The sequence below is a fragment of the Lissotriton vulgaris genome, chromosome 1_1 (genome assembly GCF_964263255.1).
Source record: "Lissotriton vulgaris chromosome 1_1, aLisVul1.2, whole genome shotgun sequence".
Lineage (NCBI taxonomy): Eukaryota > Metazoa > Chordata > Amphibia > Caudata > Salamandridae > Lissotriton > Lissotriton vulgaris.
In genome coordinates, this window is record NC_141685.1 from 800,678,807 (window position 1) to 800,704,709 (window position 25,903).

Here is a 25,903-nt window from a genome sequence, read left to right on the forward strand (position 1 = left end):
GGCGGACCGCTCCAGTTGAGAAGGGAGAGAGCCCAGGCAGGTGCCTCCGAGCATGCTGCCACACTCTGCCTGTCGGGGTTTGCAGCAAACCTCCTTGTTCCCACACTTCTTACACTCTGCCACAGTCCACGGTGCCAGGAGCAACAAAACTGCACAAGTCCGTATTGTCTGCATTTAGTTTTATTATTCATCCAGCTTGAGATGTCCTTCAGACACCCCTTAAATCTGGCAAACGAATCATCATATTGATCCTTGAACAAAAACACCAACTGAGTGTCATCCGCATAGGTGTAGGCCAAGATGTAATGAGAGTGTAAAGTGGCCCCAGATAGGTGTTGGAAGAGCAGTGGACTCAAGGCAGACCCCTGAGGTACTCCGCACCATAGTGGCTTGAGTTCAGATTGATGGGGTTGGAGAAAGACCCTTTGAGAGAGGTCTTGAAGATAAGATTGGAACCAGGAGAGTACTACCCACCGCAATCCCAGCTATTTGAGTCTGTCCAGTAAAATTGGGTGCGCAAATGTGTTGAACGCTGCAGACAGATCTAGAAGGATCAGCATTGCTGAATCCCATGCGTCCACAGTCACATTCTCACAGTTTCTGCCACCTCCACCAGTGCCGTCTCGTGATATATCTTGAAACCGGACTGAGTGCCATGCAAGATGTTGTGTGCCTCTATGAAATTGGCAAGTTGGCAAGCACTAGTTTTTCCAGCATTTTTGCAGGTGCTGGCAGAAGTGAGATCGGGCGGTAATTGCTGAGCTCCGTAGGGTCAGCATTCCGTTTTTGTATACAGGTAGTAGAAAAGCATGTTTCCAAATATAAGGGGAAATGCCAGTAGATAGCGAGGTATTACAAATGTGATTTAATACCGGGTTAATCACGTGTGCCACGGACCTAAAAAGCTTATGGGGGGCCGGGATCCTCGGGGGAGCCAGACTTTCATCTCAGGATTTTAGCCAGTTATTCCTGCAAAGTTATAGGGAGAAATACCGAGATGGTGCCATTGGAATTTTTGAACCCATAAGGATGTGGCTCCACTGTCACAGCCCCAGCTGTAAATGAGGCGTATACTTACTCAATTTTTCCCTCAAAGAAGTCAGATAAGTTTGTGCACAGAGAGGAGGAAGGCTGTATATTTCCCTCCATCCCTGAAGGATTGGTAAAAGATATGACAATCCTGCAGATTTCCTTTCCATGTATGATGTAGAGAGTATGAAGAATGAGTACGAGTGTTTCAGTTTTCTTTTTCATTAAATGTTTAACAGCTATATGGTATCTGAGATCCAAGAAAATTCTTGTCCAAAAAAGAACCTTAGGAAAATTTTAAGTTCCTCACATATCTTTCAAGAGGGCTGTAACTTGTTTTCAGCACTTTTTAATCTATAGTGTTTTTAGATGTACATATATGTATTTGGTTTGTGTCTGTTTTATTGATATGATTGTATATTATTGCCTTTACTGATTTTTTTACGAACCGAAAAAAAGGAAATGAATGAATGTAGGATGTAGTGGGATTAGCCAGGGAGAGGCGCCTTCCTAGTGGCCACCCAAATTAAATATTTAGTATGGTCGCAAATTGTGAAGCAATAGTTCTGGCTGAATTGGTTGCCTAAAGCTTTCAGAATCTTGGTAATGTTAATTAGTGGAAATATTCCAAACTGTGCGAGTTTCAGGTGCCACCAGTCTCCTGCTTTAATGTCTGTGTGCTAATATCATCTGTTCCCGGAGATGTGGAAGTTTCCCAGACGCTGGTATTACTCCATTCCCTTTCCCTGCAAGGAAAAATATCTTGTATACATGAAAACTAAGAAGTGCTAATGGACTGAATACAGAAATTACTACATTGAATACTGTTTTGAACTTGTTTAACCCGTTCACCATTGTGGCACTTCTGGACAGTCTTCAGTTATCCTCCATCCTTCTGATGATGTAGTCTCCAGTACTGCTTCTGTACCAAATGTTCATTTTCAGAAAGATGTCGGTCTCCAGGTTAATTTTATTGGGCTGGAAAAAATTATAATTCTATTTAAACATTTTTTGTTTGCATATTACCCTGTTTTACATGACCCCTTTATTTTTGGTACTTTATTGATGGAATGGCTCAGCCATGAAGTAAGGATGTACATTTTGAAGTTTGCATTTTTGTTTTTAAAGGAGCATGAGAAGAGGTGTTGGAGTGTTGATTTCAACTTAATGGACCCCAAACTTCTGGCTTCCGGGTCTGACGATGCCAAAGGTACGTCTGCAGTAGTTTGTGTTATTTCATGCAATAAAGAAGACCCTGTTAAACTAAAGTCCGTGCTTAAACTCTGAAAATGAAAATGTTCAAGAAAACAGGTTAAAACTGGAGACTTCCAGCAAGAACATCAAGGCCACTTTTTCCTCAGTTGAGCACTATAAAACGCAGTTCCCTTTCTATGCACACTTTCAAATGGTTTCTTAGTTTTCATCAGTCCACAAATGACCAGGCATGCTGTTAATGCCTCACATCTTGGACTGCTGAGTGTAACCCTTCCTTTTTAGGTCTCGACTCAGACAGCTCATGCGCTGTCGCTTGTGAGACATTTTGTTTACATACAATGGGCGAAGAGTCTACCCATTGCTTAACAATTGTTGACTTTATTGTCAGTCTTATTTGCTGGCTTATGTTTTGTCAGCGCATGCCTCTTTCATACCCCTAAGCCATATACACAACTCCTTCCTTCTTCCCAGCCCTGATAAGCATCCTGCCCCCAGCGCTGAGCGCTAAAACCTGGCCCCAACCTTGAAAAATACCCAAACACTAACATTGAGCTGGTCTCCACAAATTTACTGCTGATTCCAATCCCAGTCCTTACCCCTAAAGCGCCCTCGTCCACCAACACTGTCTCCAGCCGTGAGCCCTAAAACCCGGCCCGAGCCCTGAAAACTACCCCGACAACAGCCCTGACCAGAAAACTTGCAGCTGCCCTGAGCCCTAAAACCCGCACCCGGCCCTGAAAACTACTGACCAAGCCACTTCCTGATCCCATTGACGTCCCAACGAACCCCCCCACCCCTGCCCATTCACTCCGAAGCCAGTTCTGTGCTGAGTCTAGAGCACTGACTACCTTTACCAATCATATACCTTTACCGCCTTTACAACGAAAGGCATGCTTGTTGTAGAATCATGAGTGTATTTATTTATTTATTTGAGACTTATAGAGCACTCAACTACCCAAAAGGGGCTCCCGGCCCTAGAGGCAGACAGAAAACAGAGATGCTGAATCAAGCAAGAGACACAGCAACATAACCAGGTGACAAAAGGCTCAGTCAGGGCAGTTGAAGAGCATGGTTTTTAGGTTCTTACGGAAAGTAAGCAATGAGTTACAGTTCCTGAGAGCTACCGGAAGAGAATTCCAGAGTTTTGGTCCTGAAAAGGAGAAGGAGTGCCCCTTGATACGAGCTCTACGAAACCTAGGTGTGGTAAACAGTGCAAGGTTAGCTGATCTCAGTGATCGGGTAGGGACATAAGGAGACACCAGATCTTGGATATAAGAAAGGGCAAGACCGAGTCTAGTTCGAAACATGTAACATAAGGCTCTCGAATTTTATGAGTTTGTCAACCTTCAGCCAATGTAATTTGTGGAGCAAGGCAGAGATGGAAGCATATCTCGGCAGCCGGAAAAGAAGGCGGTGGTCGCGTTTTGGATGATCTGCAAATGATGAATCAAGGCCTTATCAGCGCCCAGATACAGTACATTCCCATACTCCAATCTGGATGCTACCAGGGCCTGAAGCACTGTTCTCTGGGTGCTTAGAGGAAACAGCCGAAGGATTTTCTTGAGTCATTTAAGAATGGAAAAGCAAGAGGCTTTAAGCCAGGAGACCTGCTGCTTAAGGGAGAGATTGTTATCGATGATGAAGCGGGGATTCTTAACCTTATCAACCGGCACGGGTAACGGTCCCAGTATGACCGGCCAGTGGTTAACTCCCAGAATCAGGACTTTGGCTTTATTGCCATTGAGTTTTAGGGCGTTGCTGTTAAGCCAAAGAGCGACATTAGACAATCCTTGCCTGAGTGAGAGGCTCTTTATTTTGTGTATCAGATAGTGAGAAAATAATCTGAGAGTCATCTCCGTACGAAAATACAGTGAGACCAGACTCTTCAATCACTTTCATCAAGAGGCGAAGGTAAATGTTAAAAAGCAGAGGGATCAGTATAGATCTCCCAAGGTCAGTGTTATGGTCGTAGAGGTATTGTTTGCTGATGTGACCTGAAATGTTCGATCTTTCAGAAAAGAAGATAGCCACTTCAAGGCAACTCCAGCAGTGCCTGAAGTCTCTGTCCAGAAAAATGGAGTTTGATACCGTATGGAAAGCTGCACTTAAATCCAGGAGGATAAGTGCAGTGGTCCCTCCAGAATAGAGTTCTTGCCTAAGGAGTTCTGTGACTCCAAGGGCAGATTCGGTGCTGTGGCCTGCCCTAAACCCATACTGGGATGGATGCAGCATTTTATAAGCAGTGACGAAAGAAAAGAGTTGAGTGTTAACATGGTTTTCCAGAATTTTGGAGAAAAGAGAGAGAAGAGAAACTGGCCTAAAGTTTGACCAGCATTGAGGGTCAAGGTCATTCTTCTAGAGAAGAGGGAGTACCAAGGCATGCTTCCAGTTTTGAGGTAACTCACCCGTGATCAATAAAGTATAAAGGAGATCCAGAACTTCTGTGAGGGCAGCCTCATCTAACAATCTAATTTTTGATGTAGGGAGGGGGATCACGTGGGGAGCCAGACTTGATGGTAGCCAGTAAGGTTTGCAGTAGTGCTAGATCCAAAAGGGACCAGGCTTCGATTTTCAAGGGCTTGTCTGCCTTAACTGTGGGATGACCGTCCACTGGATGTAGGACCCGTGGGCCAAGTGGTTGGGTGTCAGCGATTGACGGTGTCACTAACATAGAAGCATCTGCTTCTAATTGCCAATGAATTAGCTCAAGTTTGCTGAGAAAAAAGGAGGCAAGTTTACCACACTGTTGTTGATAAAGGGAGTGGGGTGGTGTGAACGTGTTAGCTGCTGACAGATCATTTACTACTTTAAACAGAGTCTTTTGACAATATTGGACTTTGGTAATCAATTCAGTATAGTAGTCTGGCCGTGCACATTTGCAAGAGGCATGATATTCTTTCAAGGCACCTACATATTCAGCCTCAACCCAAGTGCATAATGTTTCCTCCAACCCCTTTCGAGGGATATACAGCCCTTTTTTCTAATCAAAGGGTATAATTAAACCAGGGTGCTGGAGGACGCATCATGCCTTGTGTTTTAGATGATCGAGGCAGAAGTGAATCCATGGCCATTTAAAGCCAGTGACGTACAGCAATTTGATCAGTATCCGGTGTATAAACCAGGGCTGGGATGGTATGTAAAAGTAGTTTCTTTAATTCTATCATGTCCAATTTAGACCATTACAAACACTAGGAGATGCTGGCCCGAGTGCTAGACTTTTCAGACACTCACCACCAGTCACAAATCTGGGTTAAATCCATCATCGTTCTTTAGCTCGCTTCACCAACCCAGTTCAGGCCCAGCTACATGCAAATCCGTCTTAACCCTGTGCCTCATTGGTACATTCCAGCCCAAACTGCCAAGCCAGGCATTCCCTGGACCGGAAACAAGCATCCTGGGACCGGTTTCGGGGTAGCACCCCTCATCATCCCGGCTAGCTTGAATCCAGTGGCAAAGTGAGCAAGGGGCCCGTGTCTGGACATACCCTGCCAACTTAGGGCGAACAAAGCAAACACAAGGAGATGATGGACAGAGTGCTGAAACTTTTCAGACTCTCACCTCCAGTCACAGATCTGGGTTGAATCCATCATCGTTCTTTAGCTCGCTTCACCACCCCAGTTCAGACCTAGCTATATGCAAATCAGTCTTAACCCTTTGCCTCATTGCAACAGTCCATCCCACACTGCCAAGCCAGGTCTTCCCTGGACCGGAAACAAGCATACTAGGACCGGTTTTGGGGTAACACCCCTCAGCAGCCAGGCTAGCTTGAATCCAGTGGCAAAGTGAGCAAGGGACCCATGTCAGCGCATACCCTGCCAACATAGGGCAAACAAAGCAAACACAAGGAGATGATAGACGGAGTGCTGAAAGTTTTCAGACACTCACCCCCAGTCACAGATCTGGGTTGAATCCATCATCGTTCTTTAGCTCACTAGACCACCACCCCATTGCCTGTTAGTAGTTTGTCGTGCCGACCAAGGAAAGGAAGAGGTACTGCGTAATGATCAGTCCAACAAAGTTGGAGCCTGGGGTCCACGGAAAGGTAGGAGAATGTGGGGTCTAAAAGATGGCCCCCAGTGTGGGAGGCGACAGAGTACAGAAGAGAAAGGTTACGGATCATCTATGAGGGTTAAGGATAGCTTTTTTTGGTGTTGTCAAGATGCAAATTAATGTCTCCAGGCAGAGTAAAATTAGCTGCCTGTAAGATGTGTGGCGCCAGATAATCTGGTAACACTGCGCACTAATTACTAGGAGGCCCTGGGGACAGTAAATAAGAGCCCCTGAAAGGGTGAATTTAGGCGAGACAAGAAGAGAAAAACGAAGAGCCTCGCATTTAGGGATTTGTATATCTTTAATATTGTATTTGTAATCCTTTTTCTAAATAATGGCAATGCCTCCACCTATTCAGTGTGGTCTATTTATCCCCATAAGACCGAAATTAGCAGGGAGAGCTAAGAGTTAAGAATATTATATCCGGGTCCACATCTCAAAGGAAATTAAATGAATGACTCTGATTTTTTGGGAGGGAGTGACAATTTAGATTGAAACATCTGAGAATTTTGAGTGCTGGAGAGAAAGGTAGATCCTTAGCCCTGGGCTGTAAATCCGCCTGCTGGGTATGGGAGACTATTAACAAACAAGCACTGGCGTTGCCAATAGGTCTCGCAGTAGGAAAGTTGGAGCTATTGGTTTTGTAAATGACATTTTATATTTATGTTTTGTGATTTACAATGATAGTTGGTGTTGTATAGAACTCTGCAGCGCTCTAGCGTCACAACTGTGCGTACATAAAAAGCAGATACCAATGAACAGGCAAATACCGAATAGCAAATAGCAAATAGCTGCTTTTGCAAAGAAATCGTCGCATAGATTTCTAAAATGGAAATGTAACCTTCAAATGTTACTGCCCCTCTAAAAGTCCACCCATGAAAGTGAACTAACTGCAGCAAACTTCCCGAACATATTTCACACATCTATAATCACAAACATACAAATCGATTCCTACCACACAGTGGTGGAAAAGAATGGTGGCAGGCTTGTGTTTTCTGCTGTAAGCACAAGTACTTTTTTGGGCGATTGGGGGGGGTGGGGGTGTTCAGTGACTGCTCTTTTGGCAGCGTTTAATCAATTCAGATTTCCAGGATGCCTACATCAACACTTTTTAGTCATTCAAGCCAGGTGCTAACTCAGAGTTGACCTCTACCTCAGACTCTGCTTGCTTTAGAAGTATTTAAAATTCTGGCCCATGAGATACTGGGAAGAATCAGCACCTAGTGTTGCCTCACATGCCCTGCGTGCCTGGCAGCAGCAAATCACTAACATATTACAATGCAGCAGATTCCTCATTACCTTTCACCGGCAGCAGCCCTCGTTGATATGATCTAATTCAGCAGCTCATTTCGTAGCCAGGGCCTGCTCAGGGCTATTGAAGCAGTCTTGCTTTTTCTCCAGGCTCGGGTTTCGTCTCACTCGCTCTCTGAAGCAGGGTGGCCACCCACCACAGTTGGCAGACTGCAGGCTCCCCTGGGGGGCTAGCTCCCGCAGGTGATGCAGTTAGTGTGGTATCCAGCCGCTCTATCCCCAGGTGACTTCGAGTTCCTTGCATTGCAGTGCTCGCAGCCGCAGATGGCATAGAGTGAAACCCCAAACAGACCTGAAATCACATTACCTGCTGGTTAGTGCACACTGCTACCACTGGGTGCGATGGCAAGCCCAGGGACAGACTGCCTGGCATACTGCAGGCCTTACACGATCAACGGAAAAGGGCTTCCAGCACGAATATGAACCAGCTGTTAGGTGCCCCCTAATCACACAGTAAGCAACGTTTCCTTTAAGACGGAATAAAGACTTGGTGCTTTTGAGAATGGGAAATCCTCAAATAGGATCTTCTTTTGAACAAGAATACTCTGATCAGGAACAAACCCTAGTTTGGCAACACTTTGGAGCCAAATAAAATAAAGCTCCTCAGATCCGGGTATGGTTTCTATGATATGAAACGGGTCTCATGCATTGAAGCATAACAAACAGTGATAGCACCCAGGATGTGAAGATGTTGAATGTGGCTACATGAATTCTACACTGCTGCTGGGCGAACACTAATGCTGCAGACAACCATGGAGGGAATAAAAACAAGCAATAAGAGCTCTGTGCTGGGGGAGGGGGAGGAGGAGGGCCATTAGCCTGTAAGAACTCACCGCAGATGGCATAGAGTGAAACCCCAAACAGACCTGAAATCACATTACCTGCAGGTTAGTGCACACTGCTACCACTGGGTGGGATGGCCAGCCCGGAGACAGACTGCCTGGCATACTGCAGGCCTTACACGATCAACGGAAAAGGGCTTCCAGCACGACTATGCTGCCCGCTTGTATGGTTTCTATGATATGAAACGGGTCTCATGCATTGAAGCATAACAAACAGCGATAGCACCCAGGATGTGAAGATGTTGAATGTGGCAACATGAACTCTACACTGCTGCTGGGCGAACACTAATGCTGCAGACAACCATGGAGGGAATAAAAACAAGCGATGCGCGCTCTGTGCTGGGGGAGGGGGAGGGCCATTAGCCTGTAAGAACTCGCCGCAGATGGTATAGAGTGAAACCCCAAACAGACCTGAAATCACATTACCTGCAGGTTAGTGCACACTGCTACCACTGGGTGGGATGGCCAGCCCGGAGAAAGACTGCCTGGCATACTGCAGGCTTTACATGATCAACGGAAAAGGGCTTCCAGCACGAATATGAACCAGCTGTTAGGTGCCCCCTAATCACACAGTAAGCAACGTTTCCTTTAAGACGGAATAAAGACTTGGTCCTTTCGAGAATGAGAAATCCTCAAATAGGATCTTCTTTTGAACAAGAATACTCTGATCAGGAACAAACCCTCGTTTGGCAACACTTTGGAGCCAAATAAAATAAAGCTCCTCAGATCCGGGTATGGTAAGGCTGCCCGCTTGTATGGTTTCTAGGATATGAAACGGGTCTCATGCATTGAAGCATAACAAACAGCGATAGCACCCAGGATGTGAAGATGTTGAATGTGGCTACATGAACTCTACACTGCTGCTGGGCGAACACTAATGCTGCAGACAACCATGGAGGGAATAAAAACAAGAGCGGCCCGAGAAACTGAAAGTGCGGCCAGCTATGAATAATTAGGGGAGGAGAAGCCGCACAGCACACGCTGGGAGAAGCCCTTTGATGTGCTGTGCGGCCGTGAAAAAATGCAATTAGGAGGGAGGGAGGGAGGCTGATGCCCGTGCTTGTTTGGTCACGTGATTCACGTGAACTCAAAGAAAACCGCACGAACGAAACCCTTGGTTTCACGAGTATTTTGAGCACTTGAATTCTCGCTCCGCTCAATGCGCTTGCGCGCATTGATAGGTCGCGAGACCTAAAAATGGGGGTTGCTCTAATCAGCAAGGCTGAGCACAATATAACCTTTTAACAATAACGATTGCCAGTGCTGGTAATTACTCAAAAAGCCGATTTATTTCAGAATGTCCAATTTATACACATCTGAAAGCTCCTAAGTCGCTCTTTATTTCAATTTTTTGTTTTATCATGTGACAAAAAGCATTATTAACCCATAATCACAATATCAAAAAGCACCATTTCCAATAATTCAGGGGACAAAAAATAGATAAATATTCACACAGTCAATCATTCATACCTGCAACAATCCACATTTATTCCCATTCATACATCCTAATATACATATATACCCGCACCCCAACATTAGGACTGAGCCTATGGAGTAGCAAACAGGTCTGCCAAACAATAAATTCAAAATATGGTAATCAAAGATGTCTTGTCAATCGTTATTGTTATAAGGGTATGGGAGACTGGCACCACCTTAGGAGGATAGGTTGTCTATTTGAACTGACAACACGTGCAAAGGAATTGTTTTGCCTCCAGAGTGAAAGTATGACATAAGGCATTGAGTGTGGGCCTTAAATTGTAGAGGGCCAGTGAAGTATGGACTTTAGGAGCTGGTTGGGAAAGACCATTGTCTTTGGGCCTGGCCGGTCGCTGGCGGGAACAGACGGGCCTGCCTTAGGCACGACTTTGGCGCGCCCGCTGCGCCTCCATACCAGAACTGATTTAAATAGACAAGCAGGGGAAAAAAACTTGAATGCTGCCTGCCCAGAAGTCCTAAGCCGGATGTGATGTGAAACGTACCCACCGTGGATGAGCGTAGGCAGCGCAGCGTCAGCAGGCCCTGCCACTGTCCGCTGCACGTCCGCACCAGCATTGATTTGAATAGGCAAGCAGGCCAAAAACCTCCAATGCTGCCTGCCCGAAAGTGGTAAAGGCTATGCGTGGGAAAGGTAGTATTATCATATGGCTTGCGTTGTAAATGTAAAGTGTGGTAATAGCTGCGATGTAATGGCTGTTTCCCGAGCTATGGCAGCTGTGAAACCACTCCCACTTACTGGGAGCTGAGTTTTTATCTGTTTCCCTGCTTGCTGTCATGCAGGCAGGGAAATAGCAGAAAACATTGCTCCCACAAAGCAGGGAGCTGCATGTTTTGCAGTTCCCTGCATGCAGGAGTAATTCCATGGACCACCGTGGCATTGCGGCTCCCCCAGCAGTCCCTAAACGTGCTCACTGAGAGACCTGAGTTCGCTCCAGGGCACCAAGTGAAGCAGAATGAAGGAAAGAAAATAAAGGTTGTAAACTAACGGATAGACGCAAAATAAAAGGACATAAATAAGCAGAAAGACGAAAAAAGTTCAGAAACAAGCAGAAAGAGGCAAAATAAAAGACAGAAACAAGCAGCAAGAGGCAAACTAGAGATCAGAAACGAGCAGAAAGGCAAAATAAAGGTCAGAAACGAGCAGAAAGGCAAAAATAAAGGTCATAAACTAGCAGAAAGAGGCAAAATAAAGGATAGAAACGAGCAGAAAGGCAAAATAAAGTACAAGTGAGCAGTAAGAGGCAAAAATAGAGATCACAAATGAGCAGAAAAGCAAATAAAGGTCAGAAAGAGTCAAAATAAAGGACAAAAATAAGCAGAAAGAGGCTAAATAAAGGTCAGAAAGAGGCAAAATAAATGTCAGAAACTAGCCGAAAGAGGCAAAATAAAGGTCAGAAATGAACAGTAAGAGGCAAAATAATTATCAGAAACTAGCAGCAGGCTGAAAAATAAAGGTTAACAGAGCAGAAAGAGACAAAATAAAGGTAAGAAGTGAGCAGGCAGAAAACAGGCAGAACCTATTCAGGCACTCATGCATCCACTCAAACAAGCTCAGACATGTCCATCCGCTTACAGACACAGTCAGACACACATGCACCTACTTACAGAATCACTCATACTTTTTCTCTCTCACCCACTCACAGATCTACTCAGAGACTCGCACACCGACTCACAGACCCTCTCAGAGACTCATAACCACTTCCAGCACCACTCATACTCTCTCACTCCCACTTACAAACCAACTCAAACACTCGTACACTCACAGAGAAACTCATGAATTCATTTACTCACACCCTCGGTGGCAAAGGTTAGTGGTTACAGTTAGGAAATAAAATTAAAAAAGCCTTACAAATTCACTTTTAAAAAAAAACCAAAGGTTACAGGGACGTTATAGTTAGGCTCAGATTTCACTCATACAAAACTAGTGAAGTCCGGCAGTTATAGTCAGACTCACCCATACAGCTACACACACACCCACTTATTTACCTACAAAGTCACTGAATCACTCAATCAGCCTCTCAACACATACACTCACTCACCCATACAAGCCCTTGCACACCCACTTACATACCCACTCACACATCTGCTTACTCACCCCTACAGCCATTCACACATACTCACTCTTCAATACAGCCACTCACTCACCAATTCACTTAACCAAACATTGACTCAGCTTCTCACCCACCCATACAGCCACTGACACTTACCAATACAGACACAAACAGCATCTCACTCAACTCAGTTACACATACCCCCGCTTATACACACATACAGCTACTCACACTTCCATACGCACAAGGATACATAGTCACACAGCCACTCACATAATATATATTAGATGTAGTATCACTCATTAGTAGTACAACTAGTATACTATGTTAACTTTTGTAGTACCTAACTATATATGTTTAACAATCGTAAACTCTTATAAAATACACTCAATGGATGATGTCATGAGTGATGCAATTTGAGATGTCATCAGTGATGTCATAATTTAAGTCTCTGTCCATGTCATGAGTGATGCAATATGTGAGGTAATGTGCAGTGCATTGCGGGGGCGTAAGCTATAGTTAGCTCGGGTAACTATAACTGCCGAATTTTACTTGTTTTGCACGAGTGAAATCTGAGTCTAACTATAACATCCCTGTAACCTTAGTTTTTTTTTCAGTGAATATATATATATATTGAACAAGGCTCGGACGGGCCGAAACGTTATGGCGACATACTAGGAATAAAAACTGAATGTTGCACTACTATCTGGTCCGTGTCCGTTGTGCTAGAGGCAAAGGCGACTAACCTGCTGTCTTCTCACAAAAGCGAAGATATATATATATATATATATATATATATATATATATATATATATATATATATATATATATATATATATATATATATATACAGACATCTTTTACTCTTCGGGGCACCTGAGCTGGTGTGTGGCCCAAGTCCATATTGATTGGACCGTTCTATCACGGTATAGACCCCCAACTGGACTACAGATACCAGCATGCTTTTGCTCAGGAGAGAGAATGTGTAAAGACAGTATACCTTTAAATTGGAGGAGGGGTGTAACTTCCCTCAACCAGGGACGGACTTCACTTCACCTGTACCCTGTCAGACACCCTTTTGGAGCGAGTAGCCCGTGAAATTCGGCACTGATGAAAGCCAAAGAAGGCTGAAACGCGTCTGCCAACGTGTTTCATGGACTGCCAGCATCGCGCTTCTTACCATCAATAAAGAATCTCTCTCAAAGATCCCAGAGGTGTATCGTGCCTATTTTCTTCGTGTGGGAACAGGCGCTGTTTCTATATTATGTCAGCAAGCTGGGCGCTGACTGACGACACCCCCTCTCGGTTTGGAGCACTGTGTACAAAACCAGCACCCTTTGGTAATCGGCATTTCCTGCAATACACGGATCCCCCCCAGCAGCCTCACTCGCCACAGGCCAAAGCATAATATTCAATGACGGGCCACGCCATAACAATGGCAGGCCATACCATTCCATGCCATACTATCCAAATACAGGTCACAAAGTGCAATACAATAGCAGACCACACCATACCACGATGCCATACTGTACAAGGACAGACCATACCATATTATAAAATGACAGATCATACCATACTATACAGTGAAAGGTCATACCACACCAATTCTTACCATGCTATACAAAGACAGTGCCAATAGCATACCATAACATATAATGATAAGCCATACCATTTAATATTATACCACGCTATACAATGATGGGCCATAATGTACCCCACCATACAGTACGATAACAGGGCATGCCATACTATACAATTACATTACATGTTATACCATACTATAAAAAGGCACACCATACCATACTATAGCACGCCACCACATAGTATATGAGATACCATACCATAATATTCTATAACATGACCTTCCATACCATTTGATACCTTTTCATACTATACCATAACAGGTCACATCATACCAAACTATAGGATAGGACTTACCATACCAGGCCATACCATACAATGACAGGCCATACCATCCCAAAATATACAATGACAAACCATACTATAGAATTACTGGTTTTACTCTACCATGCTATGCAATACCATACCATACTATACAGTGACAGGCCATACCATACAATATTATACTATAGTGTACCATGCCAGGCCATTTCATACCATACTATACAATGACTGGCTACAGAATACTATACAATGACTGGTCATACCATACTATACAGTAAAAGGTCATACTATGCGACTTGCCATACCTTACTACACAATGACCTCCATACCATACTAAACAATTATAGGCCATATCATACCATACAGTGTCAGACCATACCATACTAAAAGACGGGCAATACCATCCTGTACAGTAACAGAACATATTATACATTGACATACCACACCATTTTAACAATGACAGGAAATACCATGCCATGCATTTCTGATAGATACTTCTATCTGCAGATCCCTCACCTGTAGAACAACGCTGGTGTCAAACTGGATCTAGAAACTTCAAAGCTTAGATGTCACCAGTATTGGGCGCTGGATTCAGTCGGTGCCTGAAGTGACGTCAGATGAGGCCAAAGAGCCCATATAGCACCCACCCTGACGTACCAATGTCAGCTCCCCTTTTCTGCACCTTTGGCCCAGATGCGGAGCTTCTTTAATGAGGAAAATCGTTCCTGATAACTTTCTATCAAAAATAATGCAGTCCCTTTTCAGAATGTCTCCTCTGAAGAAATCAGGGTTTAAACATTGCAGGAACTATTAAGGGCAGCGGTCCATCATAGATCCCCATCCGATTTGTTTATGTTGCTGTGGGTCTGATCATGATACCAAGTTGTGTTCTTTTTGCCTTCGCGTGAATCTTAAGGCAATTAAAGAACACAAAGCCACTCTCTTTATGGCTCGAGCCAGGTACGATCGCCAGCAAAGGAAATGTTCTGACTATTTCTAGTCTCCATCAACGTTGTCCGGAAAAAGGCAGCTCAAACATAAAAAGGACAAGAAGCGGCCTAGAGGTATGTCTCCTTGTCGTTTGCCCTCTCCAACAGGACCTTGGTCCTCGTAACCAGAGCTTGTTGCAATTCCTTCAGAGGATCCGCTCACAGCCCTGCTTCCCCCACGGAACTGGCTCCGGACCGAAGTCCAGTCCCGGTGCCGGGTGCGGACCCGGGTCTTTCCTTAATTTGATGTATACCTTCTTTGTGAAGACATTGGTGCCTCTTTGGGACCAACGGAGCCACAACACTTTCCACTCTTCATGCCCTCGGAGCCAGCGTCAGTGCCATACTGCTTCGAGCCGGCACTTCGTCTCATGACGCCGCTGCCAACCTCACCGCCACCAACCTCACCTCCGCCAACTTCACCTCATTCAGCCCAGACTATGGTTCCACCGACGGCGCAGCCCAATGTCGAACCACAACTCTGCTTATGTCATGAGGACCAGAGGGTTCTGGAAGAAGAGGCATACAGGGCAATCTATTTGGCTCAGTCTCAGATCCATTGGCGCAGTATCCTCAGGATGCTACTTTACAGGAACCCCTGGAATTTTAAGGACTGTCCTCTGCCAGCGGGCAGGACACCTCCCCTGAACTTGTTATGGAGTACCCATCAGGACTTCCTATGCCATAAGTGGTATCACTCCACAAAGTAATGTTGAAGACTGCTGAAGAGATGGACCTGAAACTACCTTCCACTGAGGCGAAATCTAATATCCTCAAAGAGGTTCTGCTTCCTTCAATGACTCCAGCTGAACAACTTCTCCCTTTCAACGAGGCTCTGCTAGGCACTGTGCTTGTCTCCTTAGGAGAATCTCTCTTCTTTGGCAGCATTGAACCACATGGTGGCTTGCAGATATCGCTGTGCCCCTGGCGACTCACCCTTTTTGACATCTCATCCTTCCCCGGAAAATCTAGTTATTCAGACTTCTTGTTCAGGGACGCAATCTTAAGGCGCTTTCCCTATGCTCCCCTCTGACAGGTAATGTAAAAGAATGGAGGTTTGGGGGAAGAAAATCTCAGCAGGAGGTTTCGCACTCAAGTCTATTAATGCTAAATGCCTGCTTGCACGATATATTTGTGCTTTATAGGACATGGTGCAAATGCTCTTACCTCATGTTGTGCCAGACATAAAGGAACACCTTCAAGAGGCCTTGGCAGACTAACAGAATGCTTTGGCTCATCATCAAACCTGGCTTGGAAACTGCAGATTCGGTTGCTAGGTCAAAGGACACCTCCTTCCCAGCCAGACGGCGTGCTTGGCTTCATTCTTCCAATTTTTCAGCTGATGTCCAAGCCAATCTCATGGACTTCCCATACAACAGTGTGTGCCTATTTTTGAGATAAGGCAGACTCTGCATTGGAAAAGTTTAAAGCCTGTAAACCCACTGCGCATACTTCAGGCTTGCAACCTCCACTGACTAAGGACTATAGCAGTTTTCGATCGAGGATTCTCCTACTGTCCCTACCAACACCTGTCATCAATTCTACAGTAGCCGCAAAAAAAGATTGATCAGCAATGCTGAGGTTGCTGCAGGGCTAAATGTCAAGAATCTATCTAATTCACTTCCTCAACCCCATGTGAGGCCTGTGGGAGGAAGGGTGTCACATTTTCTACCTGCCTGGAAAGCCTTCACTTTGGACTAATAGGCCCTCCAAATTGTACAAAAGGGTTATTCACTCCCCTTCCTATAGGTTCACCCTCCCATCCCACCTCCCCCATCTTGCCCCTCTCCAACCATCTGCCCATTCTTCAGCAGGTGGTAGTAGCTTTCCTTAACAAAGAAGCAGTGGAGTTAGTGCCCGATAAGGCAAGTGGCCAAGGTTGTTACGGACATTACTTCCTGGTGCCCAAGAAGGACAGCTGTCACCGTCCCTGCATTGCAGGGGCCTGAACTTCTTCCTCAAAAACAAAAAGTTCATTATGACGTGCTACGTCATAATGAGAGCTGTCAAAGGGAGTTCAAGATTCAGAAGAGTGAACACTGCCACCACTTCCAACTCAAACACTGGGTATCCCTGCCGCAGGTGAGAGACACACCATTAGAGAATGTACACTGATAGAACAGCTAGTACGAATGGTGGACAACATGAAAGAGGAAGAATGGAAACATATATGGGGGGACCTAGCCCAGCACTCAGTTGCCTTGAGGGAGGCCCACTATAAGACACTTTTTGACTGGTACCTATAACCCACTAAAGTCAAGCAGATCTTTCCAGATACCTCCGATCTCTGTTGGCAAGGCTGCGGTCTACGGGGGGACTTCTGCCACATATGGTGGGATTGCCCTGGTAACCGTGCTTTTGGGAGGAAATCCTTTCACATATTAAAGATATACTGGGATACCCCACTCCGACTACTATAGAGGAGGCTCTCCTGGGCGTTAGGGATCCTGACCTAGAACATCAGACGAAAGCAGACAAGGCTATAATGTGGACTTGTGTGGGGCAGCCAAACTAACAATAGCAGCAGCCTGGAAGAAAAAGGATGCACCAGCTTTATCGTTGTGGCATTCCCGGCTATGGAGAATCCTCACCATGGAAAGGCTGTCTGTCTTTTTTAGAAATTAATACAAGAATGAATACAAGAATTTCGAGTATAAATTGGGCCCACTGGTAATGTGTCTGTCCCGTGGCCTGCCTTCGGCGGTCTTCCCACCTTCACTTCGAGCCATGCACTTATTTCAGTTCTGGAAGGGTCTGCAGAGGGACTCCATGCAACTCCACATGAAACAGTAGTGTCTCATTGGGGCATAGATAATAACCTAACAAGGCCTGTCCTCTAAGACACATCTAAGGGCCTGATAGTTGATTTTAGAGATATCACCACCAACGGGGAAGGGGAAGAGGAGGGTTAGGGAGGGTTTGTTTGTTGTTCTAGTTTGGGTGGTCGTCCCCATTGTTTGAGCTAATAAAATGAGCATGCTTTGTAACATGGGAGGGATGACAGGACTTCTCACTATGAGAAACTGGACTCATACTAGTGGCAGGTAAACATATGAGGTCCGTGAGAGATCTGGCGTGCTCCATCATGATCTTCCCCAGTGCTGTAGCGGAAGTGGCTTGGTGGAGAAACCAGGCAAACCTGACTTTCGGTTTACCTTCAATCCTCCTCCAGCTGTGGTTGCAGTAGTGACAGATGCCTCCACCCTGGGGTGGGGTGCTCATCTGGAGATTCGAAGCCTCTGGTGTCGTGAGATGCAGGTGCTCAGTTTACTAGAATTGCATGTGATTCAGCTGGCGTTCGAGGCCTTCCTCCCCTCCATTGTCAGTCGGTTAGTCCAGTTTGTGACAGACAACAACAAGTATGGTGGGGAGTGGGGTCTCATGTCCTTTGTCTGGAAGCTTTGAGACTGTGGTCTTGGGCACACCGACAAGGGATCTGACTCACTGCCAATCACCTACCGGGGGTCTATAAATATCAGAGCCTATAGTCTGAGCTAGCATCATCTTGTTGATCACGACTTGTGTCTTCTGCCAGATGTAGACCAGGACATGTTCGACCAGTGGGGCACTCCTCAGGTAAACTTCTAGACTTCCTCAGAAAATTATCAATGCCCGCAGTTCATATCCCTCCAGTATCCGTTAAGGTGAGCCTTGGCAAACACATTTCCATTGAGGTGAAACTTTCATCTGCACTATGCATTTTCCCTCATAGCCTCGATTCCTCAGGTTCTGAGGAAGATTCGCCAAGACCAGGCCCAAGTCATTCTCATCGCCTCAGATTGGTTGAGAAGGATGTGGTATGTAAACCTCCAGCTCTTCTCTAAGTGTCCTCTTCTCTGCATGCCGTTCAGGCCAAACGCTCTCTTCCAGTATGGGGGAATGGTTCTGCACCCAAATCTCCTAGACCTCCACCTACATGCTTGGAGATTGAGTGGGGACAACTAAGCCCTTTTCAGCTGCCACCGGAGGGGGTAAACTTTACTTTCATCTGCACGTCTCCCTTTCACTAAGATGGTCTATTCGGGCAGATGGGGCATCTATGTTGCATGGTGTGGAGACAGCAGCGTGAATCCCTTGCAGGCCATGTTATCGCATGTCTTACAGTGTGCTCTTTCCTTTGCTCATAAGGTGTGTGCCATTGGCACTGTGAAGGGAAGGGTTATTAGCCGCCTTGTCTACCTTCTTCTGTCTGCTGGATCAATAATCCCTGTTTAAGTCCCCAGTGGTCATGCATTTTTTCAAGGGTCTTACTAACCTTTCTCCTTCCACTCCCTTTATGGTTCCTCGATTGCACTTGAACCTGGTTTTTACATTTTTGATGGGGGCTCCGTTAGATCCATTCACAGTTGTACCCTTTGGTTGTCAACTATTGAAACCATATTTCTGGTTTCAGTAACTACTGCTAAAAGAGTCAGTGTGTTACAAGACCTTAGTTGTCGTCCTTCTTTTACTAAAATGTTTTCAGACAAGTTGGTGTTGCGAATCAGGGCTGCTTTCCTTCCCAAAGTGGTCATCCCCTTTCATCTTGCCCAATCCCTCACTTTTCCCACTTTTTACTCTCCCACTCATCCAGCAAAGGTGGAGAAGGGATTACATCAGCTAGATCCTAGGAGGGCGGTCAATTACTACCTTGATCGGACAGAGGAACACAGATCTGATCAGCTTTTCATTGGCTACAGTGGTGCCAAAAAGGGGAAGGCAGTACAGAAGAAAATATTATCCTATAGTAGCGGCTGCTCCCGTGAAGCAGTAGTGAGGCGGGGAGGGGGAAGAGGGATGGTGGCTTTTTAGAAGACAAAAATAAAATTAACACTTACCTGCCGGCTAGCCGGCCGCCTCCTCTCCTCTATCCTCTTCCTGGCTTCTGTGCAAGCAGGAAGCACCTAGGCTCCCCTAAGCCAATCACAGCGCTGCAGTGCATCATTGTGATTGGTCTGAATGACGTGGTTCGTTGATCAGGCGGGAATGGGAGCCTAAGCATGTTCTCCACCCAGGCTGTAATGGAACCTGTGTGGAGAAATGTAAAGTGTTCATGACTGTTTGGCCAGCCCAAGACATCCGACCAAAGAGTCATGGGTACTTAGAGAGTGCCACTACTAATCCCTCCTGCACAGCCCTGCCCTGCAAAACTGCTTCAGCACAAAAAAATAATATGATAATACCTTTGTGTTATCATTTTATGTTTCCTTTTTACAGTGCTGAAAGACAGTGGGGCGACGCTCCACCACCTCCACGCGGAGGAGCCGCACCTGCTATCCTGAAGGATAATTCCCTTTGGTAAAATGGGTTGTGGCTTGGTCAACAAAGAACCTCCTGAAGGAATCCGTGCTCGTTCCACCAGAGCCAAATCTACCACTTCTGCTCTTACACAGTGGGTTCCGATTGTGGATATTTGCAATGCATTAACCTGGGCCTCCCTGCACACATTTGCTAAACACTATTGTCTCGACTCCGATGAGAGAACGAATGGTCACTTCACCAGGTTTGTCCTACAGGACCTTCTGGTGTAATCATCCATCATCCATCAACCCTCTTCCTAGGGCATGGTATTGCTTTGGAATATGTTCTAGAGGTGAGGGATCTGCAGGTAGGAGTATCCATCAGAAGAAAAAGTTACTTACCAGTGGTGGTAATCTTTCTGGTGGATACTCTGTCTACCTGCAGATTCCTCACTGATCCACCCACCTCCCCATTTGATGGATGCCTTCTACCTACCGATTGTTAAGACCCCCTTATGCATTGTTTTAGTACTATGAAAAGTTATTTCTGTTGTCATTTTATTCGATAACCTCGAAGGCTTGTAAAAAACAGCGGGTAATTGATGTTGGTAAACCAGGGTAAGCACTATATGGGCTCGGTGGTGTTATTAAGCGTTACTTCCGGCGCTGACCGAATCCATCGCCCGCTACTGTCAACCTCCAAGCTTGGAAGTTTCTTGATCCAGTAGGACCCCTAGAGTTGTTCTACAGGTGAGGAATCAAGAGGTAGATAGAGTATCCACTAAAAATATTGTTACTACAGCTAGATAATATAGGAAAGTAGGATCGTTCTGGCATAGATACTCACACTTTTTGCCTGGTGTCAGTGTGTTTTGACTATAGTTCACTGGGATCCTGCTAACCAGGACCACAGTGGCAGTTCTCTCTCCTCTGTAGTCTATGGTAAGCAGTCTGTACACCCCACAATTGGCATACTAGGGTACCATTATAGGTCCCTATTATATGGATCTGAGGTACTTGGGGCATTGGTACACCAGGGGTCTTCCATGGACTGCAGCATGTATTATGCCACCCATGGGAACCCGTGCAAACTATGTCTGCAGAGCTGCCATTGCAGTGTGTGTGAAATGGTGCTTGCACCTTTCACTTTAGATATAAGGTTTACCTTATATTCTGGTCACTGTTTTTTTAACCTATGAGCCACCCATAAGTAGGCCCTTCAATCCGAGGGCAGGGTGCATGGTTCTAAGTGTGGGTACCCCTGCACGAAGGTACACCCCTGCAAACCTAGGACGCCATTTTCTAGGCTTTGCAAGTGGACAGCCATTATAAGGTATGTAGAGGACAAGTCAAAATGTCCAACTACATAATGGCTGCCTCGAACCTGGTCATGTTTGGTATAAAAAATGTTGGTATCATGCAACTACACCGATTCCAGTGTTAGTTGCATGATGCCATGTACTGGACGCTCCTTAGAGGACCCTGCAGTACCTACATGTGTAGCCATACAGGGCCTGTCTGCCAGCCCGTGCTGCTGCCGACCCTAGACAGTGTTCTGCCCCCTGCTGATGAGCTTAACTCCGGAAGGGGAAGCTGAACAAAGGATTTCCTGTGAAGGAGAGGTGTGACCACCTCTACTTTAGAGTTAAGTAGGGTGGGAGTGCTTCCGAGCGCCACCAAACTATTGAAGGGCTCATTCGGTGCCCTCCTTGCACAAACCAGTTTTGCCCAGTTCAGGAGCCCTTGGCTACTGCTCGGGGCGAAACTGCTCAAAGGAAGGCTAGTGTTTCCCCCCCTGTCCAGCTCCTCCATAGGGAGGTGTCCAGAGCTCCTTCAAGTGTCCACTTGATTCTGCCATGTTAAATCTTGGCCCCTAGGAGCATCTGACTAGCTAGGACAGCTGAGTAACGTCCCTGACCCCCTCTAATAGGCGGGTCACCACAGAAGAGGTCCTTCCCCTTTTCAGGGTTACTTAAGGGCTCTCTTGAGGGTGGGGTCCTTAGATGCATCCGAACAACAACTTCAAGATCCGACTGCCTATCATCTGAAGACTGTCCAAAGACTTTTCTGTTGGGGGAAACTGGAGCTCTTTTGTTCTTTGAGCCAGGACCAAAGACAAGACTGCTTCAGTGGGAAGTTTCCCGCTGCATCTTCGTCCCGGTGCTTCTTCAAGTTCTGCAACTCCGTGGCCATGCATCCTCCAAGTCACCAAGCACTCCTGCATAGAAGCTAGAAGGAATCTCACTGAAAGTGAAGGAGTCACTTCCCTGCATCCGCAGGCACCTCTACAACAAAGACTGGTTTGCTGATCCTGTTGACTCACCGACATCGCCCGGCTCTGCAACACAACTGGTAGCTTGTTGGTTCTTCAGAGGCCTAACCAGTCTTCCCTACAACTGGGATGACTGTAATCCATCTCCAGCTGATTTGAACCACCTCCCAGTGCACCGTGTCTGTTTGCCCGTTCCCTGGCTTGTTGCCTCTCTTCACAAAAGATCTTCTAGCCCCAAGAAGCACTGTGCACAGCCTCAAGAATGACGTCCTGCCTGCATCCTCTGCTTCGTGGGCCTTCATCTCCTGTGTGCTGTTGAGGCTTCTTTGCTAGTCCCTTTGCCTGCTGCCAGAGGGTTCTCAATGGACCTCCATCGATTCTTTTTGGCTCTCCTGCATGCTGAGAGGTGGCCCTGACTTTCCCTTGCTTGGTCAGTCCCTCAGACTTTGCTGGTCTGCAGCACAGCTCTTCTGCAAACCTTTTTTTTTCTTCTTCTTTTTTTGAATTTGCCAAAGCTTGTTGGTGGTCCTACATTGTCTCCTGGTCTCCATAGCTGCTGCTTCAACATCACCGTTCTACAGCAAGAACCTCCAACAAGGGCTGGTATTGTGTTTGCAGGACCACTCCATGGGAATCCATTTCAGCATAGATTAAGTGCCTGACACTGCTGAAGGACTGCTGCTTCTGTGAAGGTAACTGTTCTTGAGGACCTTGCTTGTGCCTTGACTAGCTCCCTCATGGAGATGGTCGTCCCTAGTATTTCTAACCGACCACATTGACATTTACCTAAGTTTTTAATGAAAACTTTTCTAAGTGTCCAATTAATTGACTTTGACAAGCCATATTCGCTGTTGAATGAAATTGCTTTGATTTGTGATTGCTTGTAAAGTCAAATTCTCTGGAACCCTCCAGTGGATCTTTTCCATTCTAGCGTCTAAATTCTTACAAAAATAGTCTATTTTTTTAAAGTGGAGTTGGATTTCTTGAGTGTCGTGTTGATTTCTTCTTCGCTTGTGATGGTGCTTTTTAAATGATTTACACTTGTTCCTCTGTGTAAGCATTGCTTCTCAGTACCACAGTTACCCAGGGTTGAGCTGAGGGTTTTACAAACAAAACCTGGACCTGAAGGGGTTGGTAAGTGTATTACACAGTGAGGTCGCAAAATGACACCATACAATATACTTTCCTCATAGCAGTCTGTTCCTGGTCGGATAAGTGTCCCTCCTGGATGTTCACCTGTGACACCCTGCATCCATATGTATTCAAACCTACCCTGTGTTTTTTTTGTCCAGGGGCCTCAAATCTTGAGACCAGTAGGTGATTTTCCTCGATGATGTTGATGCCTACCCCAGGAAAATTCTGAACCATCCTGGATTCTACCCTACCTCATAGAGGAGGCTTATTACTGTGCCCTCACACACTATGGGGAGATTTATGATTAATGACAGCTGATTGGTGGGCAGAGGCATAAACCTTTTTGTCTATTTGAATACATGCAGGTGAAATGTCAGTAGATTTTTAAAGCGCATTTCCTTACCTTTTGGCTTGAGCACCTCTTCTCATGGGATATGGGAGGTCTTTTCAAAGGTTGTGCTGGTATTTATGTGATTCATGTCTGACAGTAAGACCTACTGCAGAAAAATATCTTCTACTCAAACGTATCTCAGAACGCTCCCTTTCTGTTAGTGGTACTTAGGTAAATAAAAAACCTCTAGGGAACCCAAATGTATTGAGTGTCACAAGCATTACACATATTGTTCTCACAGATGGAAGTCTTCTTTTTCAGATCCAAACATTTAATGGTGATCCTAATCTTCACAAGTAGATCTTCTACTATTTATAATGTGGAACCGTGGATGATGTCTAGAATAATCCGCTGCCGTACATCTCATACAGCCATTCTGAAAAGAGGTCCTTAACTCTTTATTGCGATGGGATGGTATAAGCTGTTCAGTGGTGCCTGCAAAATGAAATATCTGATTTTCATCATCCCATGAAAACCGATCAGAATGTGTATAAAATATTGGTTTGCTTGTGTGCTTTCTTGTACGTTATCTGTCGTTAATCACTGTGCGTAAAAGGAAAGCTCCTATAAACATGGTCCCAGCCTCACTGTTTCTCCTATCAACTTTTCTCTTCCAGTCAAATTGTGGTCCACCAACCTCGACAATTCAGTTGCGAGCATTGAAGCAAAGGCCAATGTCTGCTGTGTCAAGTTCAGCCCCTCCTCACGTTATCACCTGGCCTTTGGCTGTGCAGGTAAATGGGGCTATCAATTATTTTTGCAGGGGAATGTGCTAGTGGCACATTATGTTTTGTTGTCGAGGGACTTTGGTACTCTCTGTCTGGGAATGTTCGTTCTTGGTGTCGGAACAATGGCGCTTGTGAGGGACATTGGGGCTTCTTGTTGGGGGGCACTGGGGCTTGTTGTCAACAGGGATGCCTGAGGCATGTTCTCTGGGTAGATGTTTAGCTTGTTGTAATGGAAAATGTTGGATTATTGGTGGAATGTTGGGGCTTGGCATCATTGGGAAGGGGAACAGCCTTTACAACATGTTCATTAACACAGAATACCTTTACCCCGCATCTGTACCATGCATATGCATTTATCACACACATTTTAGGGTTTAGGGTGGGTGAAGACATTTGGGTGGCATGGGTATTTTTAGGGTTTAGGGTGGGTAAGGGTATTTGGGTGGCAAGTGTATTTTTAGCTTATAGGGTGGGTAAAGGTATTTGGGTGGCTAGGGTATTTTTAGGGTTTAGGATGGGTAGGAGTATTGGGTGGCAAGGGTATTGTACTTTAACCCAACTACTTTCACATTTTATTGGAGTCCACACTGTGCCGCAATTTTCTTTTCGGCGCACTCTAGTGTTGCAATGTCCTCAGTATATCAGTTGCTTGATGCCGCGGACACGTAGTGGCTAGTTTGCTCACGTTTTTAGGTCACGGATAGCGAAAACAGCGCATGCGCTGTCTCGCTATTGCGAGTTCGTTTTGGAATCGATTCTGCGAAGGGCTTGCGTGCACGCGTCTGCATGGACAAACATGGCTGCTCTTGCCATTTGTCCATAGCAGACAGCATACGCGTGTCCGTAGTCTGTAGGGACTGTGCACAGCCCAACGCCATTTTGCATTTTGGTGACCTAGCAACGGAAATGCTTTTTCCTGTATGGCGTGTGACTGCACGCCCCCCTAACCCGATCTCTGACCCTCCAACCCTCCTCTCCCCGATCCCTGCCTCTGACACTCTGTCCAGTTCCTGGCAGTGTTTGTGAGTGTTAATGCACGCCCCCTGTGCCCTCTTCCTTGCGGAGGGCCTCTCCCCATACGTTAGAAATTTATGTTAATATGCCTGATCCATGGCAGCGGCCGTGGCACGGCCCATCCCTTGCGCAGTAGGTGGTGAGCAGTGGTAGGGTCATCAGGCTTTCTAGACAAGTTTGCTTGGGATGAGCGGCGGTCCCTTGTGACCCGAGAGCACTGACTCCCGCAGTGCGACTATCTTTTGACTGGAATTCA

General features: G+C 45.8%; 1 protein-coding gene across 1 annotated transcript in view; it reads left to right on the top strand.

Moving 5' to 3' along the window:
* Positions 1 to 25,903, top strand: part of COP1 (COP1 E3 ubiquitin ligase) — a 917,107-nt gene that overhangs the window by 518,950 nt on the left and 372,254 nt on the right. The window contains exons 14-15 of the mRNA XM_086956597.1: positions 2,158 to 2,239; positions 24,523 to 24,639. Coding sequence (XP_086812723.1) covers positions 2,158 to 2,239; positions 24,523 to 24,639 — 199 coding nt within the window. The remainder of the gene's footprint in view (positions 1 to 2,157; positions 2,240 to 24,522; positions 24,640 to 25,903) is intronic.